At 70.6% G+C, this 12,146-nt stretch overlaps 1 protein-coding gene across 4 annotated transcripts in view; it reads right to left on the reverse strand.

Annotated features, from left to right (window-relative positions):
• Positions 1–11,108, reverse strand: part of CASKIN2 (CASK interacting protein 2) — an 11,871-nt gene extending 763 nt beyond the window's left edge. Inside the window, exons 1-19 of one of the 4 annotated variants that reach the window (XM_029056862.2) lie at positions 11,028–11,108; positions 9,220–9,848; positions 6,360–6,411; positions 5,711–5,808; positions 5,361–5,506; positions 5,112–5,207; positions 4,735–4,865; positions 4,511–4,619; positions 4,253–4,361; positions 4,059–4,153; positions 3,607–3,850; positions 3,258–3,379; positions 3,102–3,162; positions 2,892–2,983; positions 2,670–2,780; positions 2,483–2,584; positions 1,988–2,126; positions 615–1,880; positions 218–515 (exon numbers count right to left, since the gene is read on the reverse strand). In XM_029056862.2, coding sequence (XP_028912695.1) covers positions 218–515; positions 615–1,880; positions 1,988–2,126; positions 2,483–2,584; positions 2,670–2,780; positions 2,892–2,983; positions 3,102–3,162; positions 3,258–3,379; positions 3,607–3,850; positions 4,059–4,153; positions 4,253–4,361; positions 4,511–4,619; positions 4,735–4,865; positions 5,112–5,207; positions 5,361–5,506; positions 5,711–5,808; positions 6,360–6,411; positions 9,220–9,313 — 3,365 coding nt within the window. In that variant the 5' untranslated portion in view covers positions 9,314–9,848; positions 11,028–11,108. Of the gene's footprint in view, positions 1–217; positions 516–614; positions 1,881–1,987; positions 2,127–2,482; positions 2,585–2,669; positions 2,781–2,891; positions 2,984–3,101; positions 3,163–3,257; positions 3,380–3,606; positions 3,851–4,058; positions 4,154–4,252; positions 4,362–4,510; positions 4,620–4,734; positions 4,866–5,111; positions 5,208–5,360; positions 5,507–5,710; positions 5,809–6,359; positions 6,412–9,219; positions 9,849–11,021 lie in introns of all 4 variants that reach the window. The other 3 variants (XM_029056864.2, XM_029056860.2, XM_029056865.2) reach the window with 3 other exon arrangements.
• Positions 11,109–12,146: the final 1,038 nt, after the last annotated feature.

Genomic DNA, 12,146 nt, shown 5'->3' on the forward strand with positions numbered 1-12,146 from the left:
TTCCTTCAGCCCCACTCGGCCTGCAGCAACAGGATGGGGCGAGGTGGCTTTCCTGCCTGTTTCCTGCCCCGGGGACCCTCCCGGGAGAAGGTGCGGGAAAGCAGGGCTTCACACCCATCCCTCTCTCCGCCCGCCCCCCACCTCCCCCAGGCCACCTGGAGTCTTGCCCCTGCCCGCTTCTCCTCGCTGCCCGGAGCAGCTCCCCGGCGCCCCTCACCCGTCTCCCTGGGCGGCGGTGGCGACGCTCTGCTCAGCTGCCTTCAGGGTAGCCACCAGCGAAGAGCTGGTCAGCTCCAGCCTCTGCTCCAGGCTGGGCTCCGGTCCCGGCCTCGGCCCCGGCCGCTGCTCCGGTCCCGATCCCGGCCTCTGCTCCGGCCTCGGACCCGCTTCCGGCCTTGGCTGGGCCCGGGCGTGACTGGGTTTCGAGAGGCCCTGGGGCTTGGGGGCTGGGGTAGGGCGGGGGCCCGAGAACACCAGCTGGGTGCAGGCCACCGACACGGACTGGGGGGCTGCACCTGTGAGGCCGGGAAGGAGGCGTCACCAATCGCGGGCAGGCCCCCTACGCCCGGCCCTACGCCCCCTACGCCTCACCCCAAGACCCCACCGCCTCATACCTGCCGCCGGCACCTTGAGGGTGGTCCCAGGGCTGCCCGTCTCCGTGGCCCACCGACCCGACCCGCGCTCCTCCGAGCCAGATGGACCATGGGCGGGACTCTTGGGGGGAGAGGCTGGGGGCCCGGTGGGTTCTGGGGATGCGTTGGCAGCCCCAAACGCCAGCAGCGCCGTCTGCAGAGGCTCCCTCTCCCGCCATCTGGGCCGTCGCTTGACCGTGTCCGACTCGGTCAGGTTGAAGTCGAGAACGGGGGCCGGGGGGGCAGCCGGCTTGGGCCGCTGCTTGATGGTCAGGTTGCCCTCCTCGGCGAAGGGCAGGCCCTCGCCAGAGCTGCCCCTGGAGGGGGGCGTGCCCTCGACCCCTCGCCCCGGCACGCCCCCCTCCTCCTCACCCTCCGTGTCGGAGGAAGGGCCCCGGGGGGCGGGCGGGCTCGGGGGCCCGGACGGGCCAGCGGGCTCGCTCAGCGTGCGTCTCCGGGGCCCCCCGGCTCCCGCCCCGGGGGGCGGGGGCTCAGGGGAGGCCAGGGACCCTTCGGGGCCGGGGACCGAGCTGAGGCGCTTGGGGGGCGGCGGGGGCGGTCCCTTGCGCCGGGTCCGCAGGGCGAAGGACTGGCTGCGGGGGGTCCCCCGGACGGGGGCGGGCCGAGGCAGGGCGCTGCGGCCCGGGCGCCGGGTCAGGGTGGCGTAGCTGCCCAGGGCGCTGGCCACCGGCGCCTCCACCTCCCCCTCAGGCTCCCCCTCGGTGGGGCCCGGCCGGCTCAGGCTGTGCGAGCGTCGCTTGGGACGTGGGGGGTCGGGGGGCGTGGGGGTGGGGCCGGGCCGGTAGGAGAAGGCCGCGGAGAGAGCGGGGGGCGAGCCGGGGGGGCGCTCGGTGCCCTCGGGCAGGTTTCTCTCCCGCGGGGGGCTGGGGTGTCTCCCGGTCCCGCCCCCGGGCCGGGCCGGCAGCGCCTCCTGGGAGCGTCCGGAGCCCCGGGAGCGGGCACCGATGCTCTCGAGGCTGGGTGAGCGGGTTAGAGGCGGCGGCGGCAGCAGGAGGGGCGCCGGGCCCCCTACCAAGGCCGCCTGCAGCTCGGGGCTCAGCTCGCTGGCCTGGAAGGTGACGAGCCGCGGTCCGGCCGGGCCTTCTCCGTTCTCCAGCGCCTCGATGGCCACCAGCTCCGGTCGCCCCGCCGGGCGCCGGCCACCCCCCCCGGGCCCCTCGGCCTGCGGCGGGCTCCGGTTCAGCTCCACCAACCGCCGGACGCCCAGCATCAGCTTCTTCTGGTGGCCTGCGGCGACGGAGGGAAGGAGGGGGCGCGGGCTGGGGGTGGCCCAGGGAAGGGGGCCTTCCCCGGCCCAGCCCGGCTCCCGCGGCGGCCCCGGGCCGGCCCCTCACCGAGCTTGTTGACCCCGATCTCCTGCAGCTCCTCCCAGGTGAGGTTGGCCACCAGCCCCATCGAGTCATAGCCGCTGTTGACCAGCTGCTTGTGGTACTGAGGCAGCCCCAGGGCGCCCAGCCACTCCAGGAGGTCAGCCTGAGGGACGGGGTGTCGACCGGGCGTCATCTCCCTGCCCCCACCCTCCCCGGACCGGGGTGGGGGTGGACGGGGGGGGCCGGGGACCCCAGCTCTGAGATCCAGAGGGGAAGGGACCCAGTGCCTGGGCCACAGGGGGTGAGGCCCGGGGTGCCAAGGGCAAGAGCGATGGTTAGGTTGGGAACTCTGTGAGGGCAAGGATCGTGACTACCGACCGCACCGTGCTCTCCCAACCTTAGTATGGTGCCCCGGACACGGGGCTCAGAACCACCCCCGGTGGACTGTAAGCCCCTCACCCTGGGGAGGTGCCCAGCCCGGCCCCGTGGAGGCCAGGGGGAGACCAGGGGAGCCCTCACCGGAATATAGCCGGGGAGCCACTCGGCGATGTTGAGCTGGGCGATTTCCATGGCGATCTTCTTCCGGTGCCCGGGCTTGGTCACCCCGATGGCGGTCAGGTCCTGGCACACAGGGCGGCGCCCGTCGGCTCCCACGGCCCCAGCCCCGCCCGACCCGGGTCCCCGGCCCCCTTGCCCCGGCACCCACCTCGGGCGTCATCCGGCTGATGGTCGGCACGTCGTAGCCGGCCTGCAGGAAGTGGGCCGTGTAGGTCTCCAGCTGGAACTCCCTCAGCCAGTTGTAGATGGCCTGAGCGTCCTGAGAAGGCAGCGGGGGGCCACCCCGAGAGGCAGCCTCAGCGGGGCGGGCCCCCTCCCCCCTCCCACGCCGGCCCAGCCCCCGGAGACCCCCACCCCCAGCCGGACCCACCTTCCCCTCCAGCAGCTGCTCGGGCCTCACGTCCCGGGTGAAGATGGGCTCCCCGAGGCGGCTGATGGCCGAGGGGGCGGGGCTCGAGATCACTGCGGGGGCACAGGGGGCGGGGAGCTGGGGTGAGGAGGGCCGTGCTCGCTCCCTGCCTTCCCACCCCCCCCACGCCATCACCCCGGCCCCACCCCTAGCCTCGCCCCTTCCGTTCACCTGGCAGGGGCGAGGAACGCAGACCGGAGGGCGGCAGGTCCTCTCCGGCCGGGGGCAGCGGCTGCGGGGAGAGGCAGGGTTCAGAGGCGGGTAGGGAGGGGAAGGTGCGGCCGGTCGGGGGCCGTGCCCCCTGCCCGCCTGTGCCGGCCCCGGTACCTGAGCGTTCTCAATTAGGAGACCCGGGACGTGCCCATTGTTGCCCTCCGAGCTCTGCCCGCTGCCGGCACTCCGGACGCTGCCCAAGCTGCCCTCGCTGCCCACGCTGTTCCTGTCACCGGCTGCGAAGGGACAGGAGATGTAGAAGTGTGTGTTTCGGGGGGAGGCAGAGGACGGTGGAGTGCGGGGAGGGGCGGAGGGGTGGGAGACGGGATGGTGGGTTGGGGGAGGCTGGGCAGGCCTTCCTGTTGACACTTCTGTTGTGGGGTGGGGGCCGTGGCAGGAGGAAGAGAGGGAGGAGGGCAGCAGAGGGAAGTGTGGGGGGGGGCAGCGGCAGGGTGTGGCTCACCTGGGGTGTCAGGACCGACGCCCACCCGCGGGCGCTGGGGGTCGTCGGCCGGGAGCTGCATGGTCCGAGGGAGGCCCGGGGGCGTGGGGGAGGGTCCGGCTGGTGGGCGGGGCAGAGGGGAGGCCCCCGCCCGCTTGCTGACCACCTCGACGATTCCCGGCGGGAAGTAGCCCACCCGGTCCGTGCCCCGCTGGCCCTCGTGTATGTGCCCTTTCCAGCGCCCGTCGGGGTGCTGCTCCAGCACCTGTGGGTGGTGCCAACTAGCTCAGGCGGCGGGGCCGAGTGGAGGCCAGGAGCAGAGGGAACCAGGTGGAGAGACAGGAAGGAGCGGGGCCGGCTGTGGGGAGTCCAGCGGGATGGAGGAGGCCCACTCCACCCGCCCCCGGAAGCCCGCGGTGCCCAGCCCCGAGGCCCCTCACCCGCCCGCGGTGCCCAGCCCCGTGGCCCCTCACCGTGATGACGGCCCCGGCCCGGACATTTAGGGCCGTGGGGTCGTGGAGGTTCCAGAAGTCCTTCAGGGCTCGCACCTGCAGGATCCCAGAGGCTTCTGGGAGGGGAAGAGAGCAAGAACGGGTAGCTGGCGGCCAGCCCCTCCCCCCGGCCGCCCCGTGCCCCGCCCCCCAACTCCCCGGCCCCGACCGCTCACCCCGCAGCATCTGTTTAATCTCCCGGCTGGCCTGAGACGTGGTGAACTGGTTCACGATGTCCAGGGCCGTCTGGTTGTACGTGTTCCGGATGGCCACGTCCACTCCGCTCTGTGGGCGCCTGCGGGTCAGCGCCAGCGCCCCGCCCGGGTGGCTAGACGCCAGCCCCGACCCGCACTACCTCCATCTTCCCCTACGACGCCGTCTCGTGCGGGGACGCCCCCTCCCCTGCCACGTCCCCCCACCCTCCCCAAGCCCACCTGCAGCAGCAGTCGCACCACCTCGGTCTTCCCGTACAGCGCCGCCTCGTGCAGGGCCGTGCCCGTCTTGGACTGGCGGTTGATCTCGATCCCGGCTCTCAGCAGCTGCCTGCGGGGGCGGGGCCTGTGACCCTGGGGTGGGGGCAGGCGGGACTGGGCTGGGGTGCGGGGGGGGGGGGACGCGGGAGAATGCGGACGCAGAGGAGGGAGCGGGCGGTGGGTACCTGATGACCTCCTTGTGGCCATTCTTGGCGGCCAGGTGCAGGGGGGTTGTGTAGCTGGGGTCGTTGGCGTCCTTGGCCTCTCCCTCCAACAGGGCCACACACAGGTGGCTGTTCAGGAGCAGTTGGGCCACCTGGGGGGCGTGGGCCCAGATCGGTCAGTCGATCGTATTTATCGAACGCTCACAGCACGCAGGACAACGTGCTGAGCGCTTGGGAGAGTACAGTGCGACAACCTAATAGACACCTGGGCCGGCTAGCTCGCCAGAGCCGGGGGGAGTGGGGATCCCCTTGCTCCCCGGGGCCAGGGAGGCCCTCGCGGCCCCAGGGGAAGCCTCGGGGGGGATCCGGGAGGCCGTGGGGATGGCGGAGAGCCTCACCTGGAGCCGCCCAAACTCACAGGCCAGGTCCAGAGGGGTCTTCTTGGCCTTGTTCAGCAGGCAGGGATTAGACTGGTGTTGCAGCAGCATCTCGGACTGGAGGGCGGAGAAGAGGGCTCTCAGACCCACGGGGGGGTAGTGGGGGGCGAGTGTCCCCTTGGCCGCCCATTCCGGTGGCCCCGGCCCCGCCCCCGCCAGTCCCGGCCTGGCCCCCGACGGCCCGCTCCCTCCGAGGCCCGTCCCACTCACCACCTCGTAGTGCCCGTACTGGGCGGCCAGGTGCAGGGGGATCTGCCCGTCCAGCGAGGCGGCGTTGACGGCGGCGGCCGCCCGCAGCAGCAGCCGCACCGGCTCCAGCCGGCCCTGCCAGGCCGCGTAGTGCAGGGGCCGCATCCCTGGGGGCACAGGGGGAAGGTGGGCGGCCAGGCCGCCCGGGGGGGGGGGGGCACGCGGCAGGCTCGCTGGCTGGGGGAAGGGGAACCCCTAGGTCCAGGGAGGAGAGGGAGCTCCTAGGTCCAGACGGGAAGGGGAGCACGACCCCCTAGGTCCAGTGTTAGGGGAAAAGAGGGTGAACCCCTAGAGCCGGTGGGGGCACTCACCATTGCTGTCCTTGATGTCAACAGTGGCCTGTGCTTCTAGCAGCAGCGCCAACAGGTCCAGGCTGCCCCCCAGGGCCGCGTGGTGCAGGGCAGAGAACCTGGGGCGGGGCGGCCCGGTCTCAGGACCCCTGCCCTGACCGAGGACCCCGCCCCCGGCCCCTTCCCCCCCGCCCCCCTCCTCCCGTGACCCAACCCTGCCTCCTCCCCACCCCCCCGCCACCCCATGGGAGTATGATGTGGGCTGTGGCCATGAAAGTGCCCAGTGTCTGCGATCAGAGACCCTTTTGTTTGCCATCCCCTACCCCGTGGGTCTCGGGCGTGACAGATTCAGGGCGCTGCCTCTGCGGGGGTGGGGTTGGGGGGTGGGAGTAGGGGGGGCGGTACAGAGAGCAGCGTTCTCCCACTGAGCACCAGACACCCTGCTCTGCCATCAGCACTGAGGACGGGACCCCACGTCTCCCCTATTCCGAGACCCCCCCCGAGGGGACAGTCTGAGACAGAGTGTCACCCCGGGGCTGGAGCTTGGGGGAGGGTGCCTGGCTCCGTCCACAGCAGCCTCCCCATCTCGGCCCCCGGGATGCCGGGGGCAGGGGAGGAGCCCGTGGGTTCCCTGGGGTGGAGTCAGGGGGGTCCGAGCGGTGCCGCTCACCCGTCGGCATCCTGGTAGTTCACGTTGAGCCTCTTGGTGGAGCCGAGCAGTTCTGGGAAGAGAGAGGGTGGGTGGGTCGGTTGAGGGACTGGGGTTCAGAAGCTTGTCCCCAACAGCCTGTCCCCGACCACCCTCGATGCCAGACAGCATCAGCTTCATCCTCTGCCCTGCCTGCAAGCCCTCCTGGAGCCCCCAGTCCACTCCCGGGAGAGGAGAACCACCAGAGAGAACCCAGGGTCGGTGCAACGCCCCCCACTCCATCTAGCTTCCTCACTGCCGTCCAGCTTGGCTTTGGTTTCTAGGGTCGGGGCACCGCTGCCCACTAGGCAGAGTACATGGATGGCATTCCCAAGCCCACCTCCAGAGACCCAAAGCCCCCTAGGTCCCCAGCCTCAGAAGAGACCAGATACCACCGGCTGTGTGTGTGTGAGGGGGTGTTGTCAAAGATCACACCCCGACCCTCAGAACACCGCCGGTTCAAAGCCAGGCACAGCAACAGGGAGGGCAGAAAGCTGGTCACTGGGCACCTCTACATACACAAGGGGCAGGGCCTGTGCCAGCTCGCTGATGGCGGCCGGACAGTGCCTCAGTGTGAGTACCCAAGAGAGGGCCAACCCCCTGCCTTGGCCTGAGTGCAGCTGAGGAGAGGGAAGGGGGGACGGCCCAAGGGAAGGAGCGAGGGGCCCGGAGGGGGTGTCCAACCCCAGGCTTCTCTCCTCGCTCTGGGCCCGCCTCTGCTGGGAAGGAGGCCCGGCCCGCTCCAGGCTGGGCAGGGTGCCAGGCTAGTTGGCCCAGGCCTGCCCACAGCCCCGAACGCTCCCCGCCCCCGCTCACACACACACCAAATGCTTGGCAATTCTGACAGGACCAGGCTGGGCCCGGGCCCAAGCACAGCCAAGATGGCATCCTGGGAAGGGGCAAAACCACTTGGCTCCCTCCCCTCAAGGGGCGTTCCCCTCCCCGGCCCGTAGAATGCGCCAGGGGGGCAGGGTGTACGCCATGGGGACACTGAAGGGCGGCCGGGAGGAGAAGAGGAGGGGTTCTTACCCCTTACACCCTCCTCCTCCCTTCCCAGAGAGAGATCAGACCCTTGAAGTCGGGACTGGGGAACCACCAGAGTAAGCCCGGGGCGGGGAGGCCAGGGACAAGCCCGGGCTGGACATCAAGGTCACTACTCCAGGCCTTGGTTTCCCTGCCGACCCGCCAGGCACTAGACGGGGCTCCTTGCCACACAACCGATGGGGAGAAAGGGTACGCCCTAGGCCCCGGCCACATCCAGAAGCGGTTTGCTCTGGGGAAGAGTGGAAGTGGCTGCAGGGATGGGGGGGCGGGGGAGCAGGGAGGGCCCCGCCGGGGCCAGAACAATGGCAGGAAAGGCTGCGGGCCAGGGAGGGGCAGGGAGGGAGATGGAGACCGCTCGCTCCTGGACTGACCCCACCGTTCACGGCTGGGGCGGCGGAAGGGTCGTGCAATGTGGGCTGGGAAAAGGAACGGGGCAGGGCCGGCCATCGTGGAGGGAGCCCCGCTGGGTGGGGTGGCTAGGAAGGGACACCGCCCCGGCCACCCGGAGTGGTCAGGGGTGGTCGACCTTCTCCCGCCTAACGGCGCCCGTCCCGGGATGCTCAGATCCACCAGCCCCTGGGCTGAGCACGGACGGGGATGAGGCGGGGAAGTCAGCTCTGCTCGTGCCCTGCTCCCACTCTCCCAACAGCCCCGATTCTTGCCCCCGGGGGATTCGGGCAGAGGGCAGGTGGCGGTGGCCAACCAAGCTGGGCCAGACACGGGGCTGAGGACCACCCGGGGGGGAGCGGGGAGGGGAAGGACAGACGGACGGATGGGGAGGGGTCCCGGGGCAGGCCCGACGCACACCCCCACAGCCCCCTACCTCCCCCGAGCCCCGCCCATCACAGCCCAACCTGGACCCAGGGAGGCTCCTCACCCCCTACACCGACACCCCTCCCCCCCCACCCCAGGTCACCCAAGGAGCATGGGAACGGATGGGCACGTGCACGCGCGTACAAGCCGAGGAACGCGCGGTCCCCCCCTCCTTCCCTCCCCCACCCATCCTCTTAGGAAGTGCCCTCACATCCTGACCGGAAGTAACCTCACAACTCAGATGGGAAATGACCTCACAGCTCAGGTGGGAAGAGACCTCAGAGTATTTAGGTGGGCCAAGGACGGTGACTGAAGCGGAGGAGTAGGGGGCTCGGAGCTTTTGGCCCCCACAAAAAGGAGGTGGGGGATCTGAGCGCGAGGCCCAGACACAGACTAGTCTCACCCTCCCATAAGCCCTCAGTTTCCCTGCCCATTCAGGGAGCCCCCTTTAAGAACGGCCTACAGCGGAGCTGGAGAATAAGAACGTTCCGGTTTGAGAGTAGAGAGGCGACACTTACCCTCCCACACCTGCAAGACTATCAACGAAAAAGCTCTGTGTGCCTCTGTTGTAACGATGATGATGATAATTCCGGTATTCGTTAAGTGCTTACAGCGTGCCAAGCACCGTGCTAAACGCTAGGGTGGATACTAGCAAATGGGGTTGGACACGGTCTCTATCCCGCATGGGGCTCACAGTCTGGAACCCCATTCTGCAGATGAGGAAACTGAGGCACAGAGAAGTGAAGTGATTTGCCCAAGGTCACCCGGCAGGCAAGTGGTGGGGCTGGGACTTGGACCCAAGTCCTTCTGACTCGCAGGCCCGTGCCCTATCCGCTACGCCACGCTGCTTCCCTCGAATTTTCCCAGGTGCTTAGGACAGTGCCCCGCATTCGGTAAATGTCACTGCCGCTCCTGCCCCCTGCTCACCCTCCCTCCCTCGGCCCTCCGAGGGCCACCTCTTTCGGGGACAGGTGGGCACACTCACTGCTTTTAGACGCCTTGATCTTGGCCACCAGTTTCTGCACGCCGGCTACATCCCCGTTCTTCACGGCCAGGATCAGATCCTGCTCCCGCCCCATCCCAGCCGCGGAGTCGGAAATCGGCGGTCCGGAGGGCGGAGGACGGGGGTGGGGGCGTCCGGGAAGTCCCAGGCGTCAGGGAGCCATGATCGTCGGGTCGGCCTCGAGGCGTCGGTCCGGTCGTCCGGGTCCGGGCCGGTGGCGGCGGAGTGTCCGGGCCCGGGACGGGCCCCCCGGGGGGCCGAGTCCGAGGACCGGGGCGGGCCGGCGAGGAGGAGGCGGGCGGGCCCGGCTCTCGGCCTCGGTGCCCGGGGTTCGGCCACCGCGGCACGGGCGGGACGACCCACCTCCCAGAGGCGGCGGGACGCGGGGCCGGGGATCGGTTTGAAAGTTTAAACGACTCCGGGCTGGGACGCCCACCCTGCTCCGCGCCGGAACCCGCCCGGGCCGCGGGCGCGTGGTGGCGGCGGGGAGGAGAGGTCTTCGCTGGCTCCGGGCGAGCAGGCGGGGCAGTTCCCCTTCACATGGGCGCAGGGAGCAGCCGCGGTCCTCGGGGGCCGGCGGAGGCCGGGGGTCACCGCGGCAGCTGCAGCCCCTGTAAGGTCAGACAGGGATGGACGGATGAAAGGCGGGGGGCCGCGGGGAGGACAGGCCGGTCGGGTCTGGGGGTGCGGGGCCTGAGGGAACTGGGGGATGGAGGGACAGCCGGGGGGGTGTCTGTGGGAATTGGGGGTTGGAGGAACAGCCGGGGGGGGTGCGGGGCCTGCGGGAACTGGGGGACGGAGGGACAGCTGGGGGAGGGGGTCCGGGGTCTGCGAGAATTGGGGGATGGAGGGACAGCCGGGGGGTGCAGGGCCTGCGGGAACTGGGGGACGGAGGGACATCGGTGGGGGGGTGCGGGGTCTGCGAGAACTGGGGGATGGAGGGACAGCCGGAGGGGGGTTGCGGGGCCTGCGGGAATTGGGGGATAGAGGCACAACTGTCGGGGGGGGGCGGGTGTTGGAGGCCCAGCCGGAGGGGTCCGACCCGCGAGGGAGTCGGAGGCCGGAGGTGAGGGCGGCAGGGGCCGGGGGCCGGCGGCAGTTGGGGGCCGGAGGCGGGGCCGGCCGGGTCTGGGGGCTGCGGGACTTGGACGGAGGCCGGAGGAGAGAGGCCGGAGGCCGGGCCGGCGGGAGGAGGCTCGGCGGGCTGCTTCTGGGAAGGGGAGGCTGAGTCACCCGTGCCCACGGGGCATCTGGCGGCGCCGCAGACGTGGGGCAGGAGCGGCCCTCCTGGCGGCGGCCCCGGGCCCCCACGGGCGGGGGGCAGGGAGGGGGGCAGGCCAGGACAGGGCAGGCCAGGGCAGGGCAGGGCAGGGCAGGGCAGGCAGGGGGGCGGCGCCCCGCGGGCCGAGGGGGGCCGTCCGACCTGGGCCCCCCGAGTCGGGCCGGGGGTCCGGCGGGCCTCGGCGAGCCCACACCTGTCCCGTGGCGGGCCCGGCCCGGCCCGGCCTCCGCCCGTCGCCCTCCCCTCCGGGGCAGGGGGGAGCCGGAGCCCCCGCACCCCGACTGGCCCTCCGCTCCACCGCCCTGGCCGACCTCGACCCCGACGGGTCCCCGCCGCCCGGGGAACAAAGCGGGAGGACGACGAGGAGCAAGGGGAGGAGGAGGAGGAGGAGGAGGAGGAGGAAGGGGGCCGCCACCGGGAGCGGGAAAGAAGGACCGGACCGGTGGGGGGTAGGGGGGAGAGGTGGCCCGCAAACAAAGTTTTGCACCGCACCGCACCGCACCGTTACCGCACTTCTCCCGGGTCCGGCCCGCTCCCGCCGCGCCTGCCTCCCTCCCTCCTCCTCCTCCTCCTCCTTCTCGTCGGCCGGGCCGGGTCGGCGCCTCCCGCAGGAAATCCCGCCCCTCCCCCTCCCCATCCCATCCCATCCCATTCCTCCCGCCGGATTGGGAGCCCGCCCCCCACCCGTCACTCCGACCCGCCCCCACCCCCCCCCCAACCCCCCACCCCCCCCCCCGGCCGGCCACGGCGCATGCGCCCAGGTGAGGCGGCCCGCGGGGAAGGCAGCCAGCCCGACACCCACCTGCCGCAGGGGCGGGAAGGATAATCATAAAAAGAATCATGTTGGGATGTGTTGAGCGCTTACTACGTGCCGAGCACTGTTCTAAGCGCTGGGGGACATACACCGTCATCAGGTGGTCCCGCGTGAGGCTCCTCACTTCTCTGGGCCTCAGTTCCCTCCTCTGTAAAACGGGGATTAACTGTGAGCCTCCCGTGAGGCTCCTCGCTCCTCTGGGCCTCAGTTCCCTCCTCCGTAAAATGGGGCTTAACTGTGAGCCTCACGTGGGACCACCCGATGACCCTGCATCTTCCCCCAGCGCTTGGAACGGTGCTCTGCACGTAGTAAGCGCTTAACAAATACCAACATTATCATATCTCCATTTCACAGATGAGGGGCCCAGTGAAGTGACTTGCCCACAGTCACTTCTCCCCCGATTAGACCGTGAGCCCGTCAAAGGGCGGGGACCGTCTCTATCTGTTACCGATCTGACCATTCCAAGTGCTTAGTCCAGTGCTCTGCACATAGTAAGCGCTCAATCAATACTATTAATGAAAAACGAACAGTCACCCAGCTGCCAAGTGGCAGAGCAGGATTAGAACCCGTGACCTCTGACTCCCAAACCCCATCTCTTTCCACTGAGCCACACTAGACGCGGGAGGAGAGAGAGGGCGAGGCGGGGCTGCGTCCCGAGGCCCCTGTCTGACCGACTCGGACGTGTCCAGGAGGAGGATTTGGGGGCCCGGCCCGGGTCCCGTGGGACGCCCCCATTGCGCTCCCGCCCCCCCCCCAACCACAGCACCCTCTAGCGGCCGCCCCGGGAACGGGGCAGGGGCCGGGGGCGCTGGC

Source organism: Ornithorhynchus anatinus, unplaced genomic scaffold (assembly GCF_004115215.2).
Source record: "Ornithorhynchus anatinus isolate Pmale09 unplaced genomic scaffold, mOrnAna1.pri.v4 scaffold_264_arrow_ctg1, whole genome shotgun sequence".
NCBI lineage: Eukaryota > Metazoa > Chordata > Mammalia > Monotremata > Ornithorhynchidae > Ornithorhynchus > Ornithorhynchus anatinus.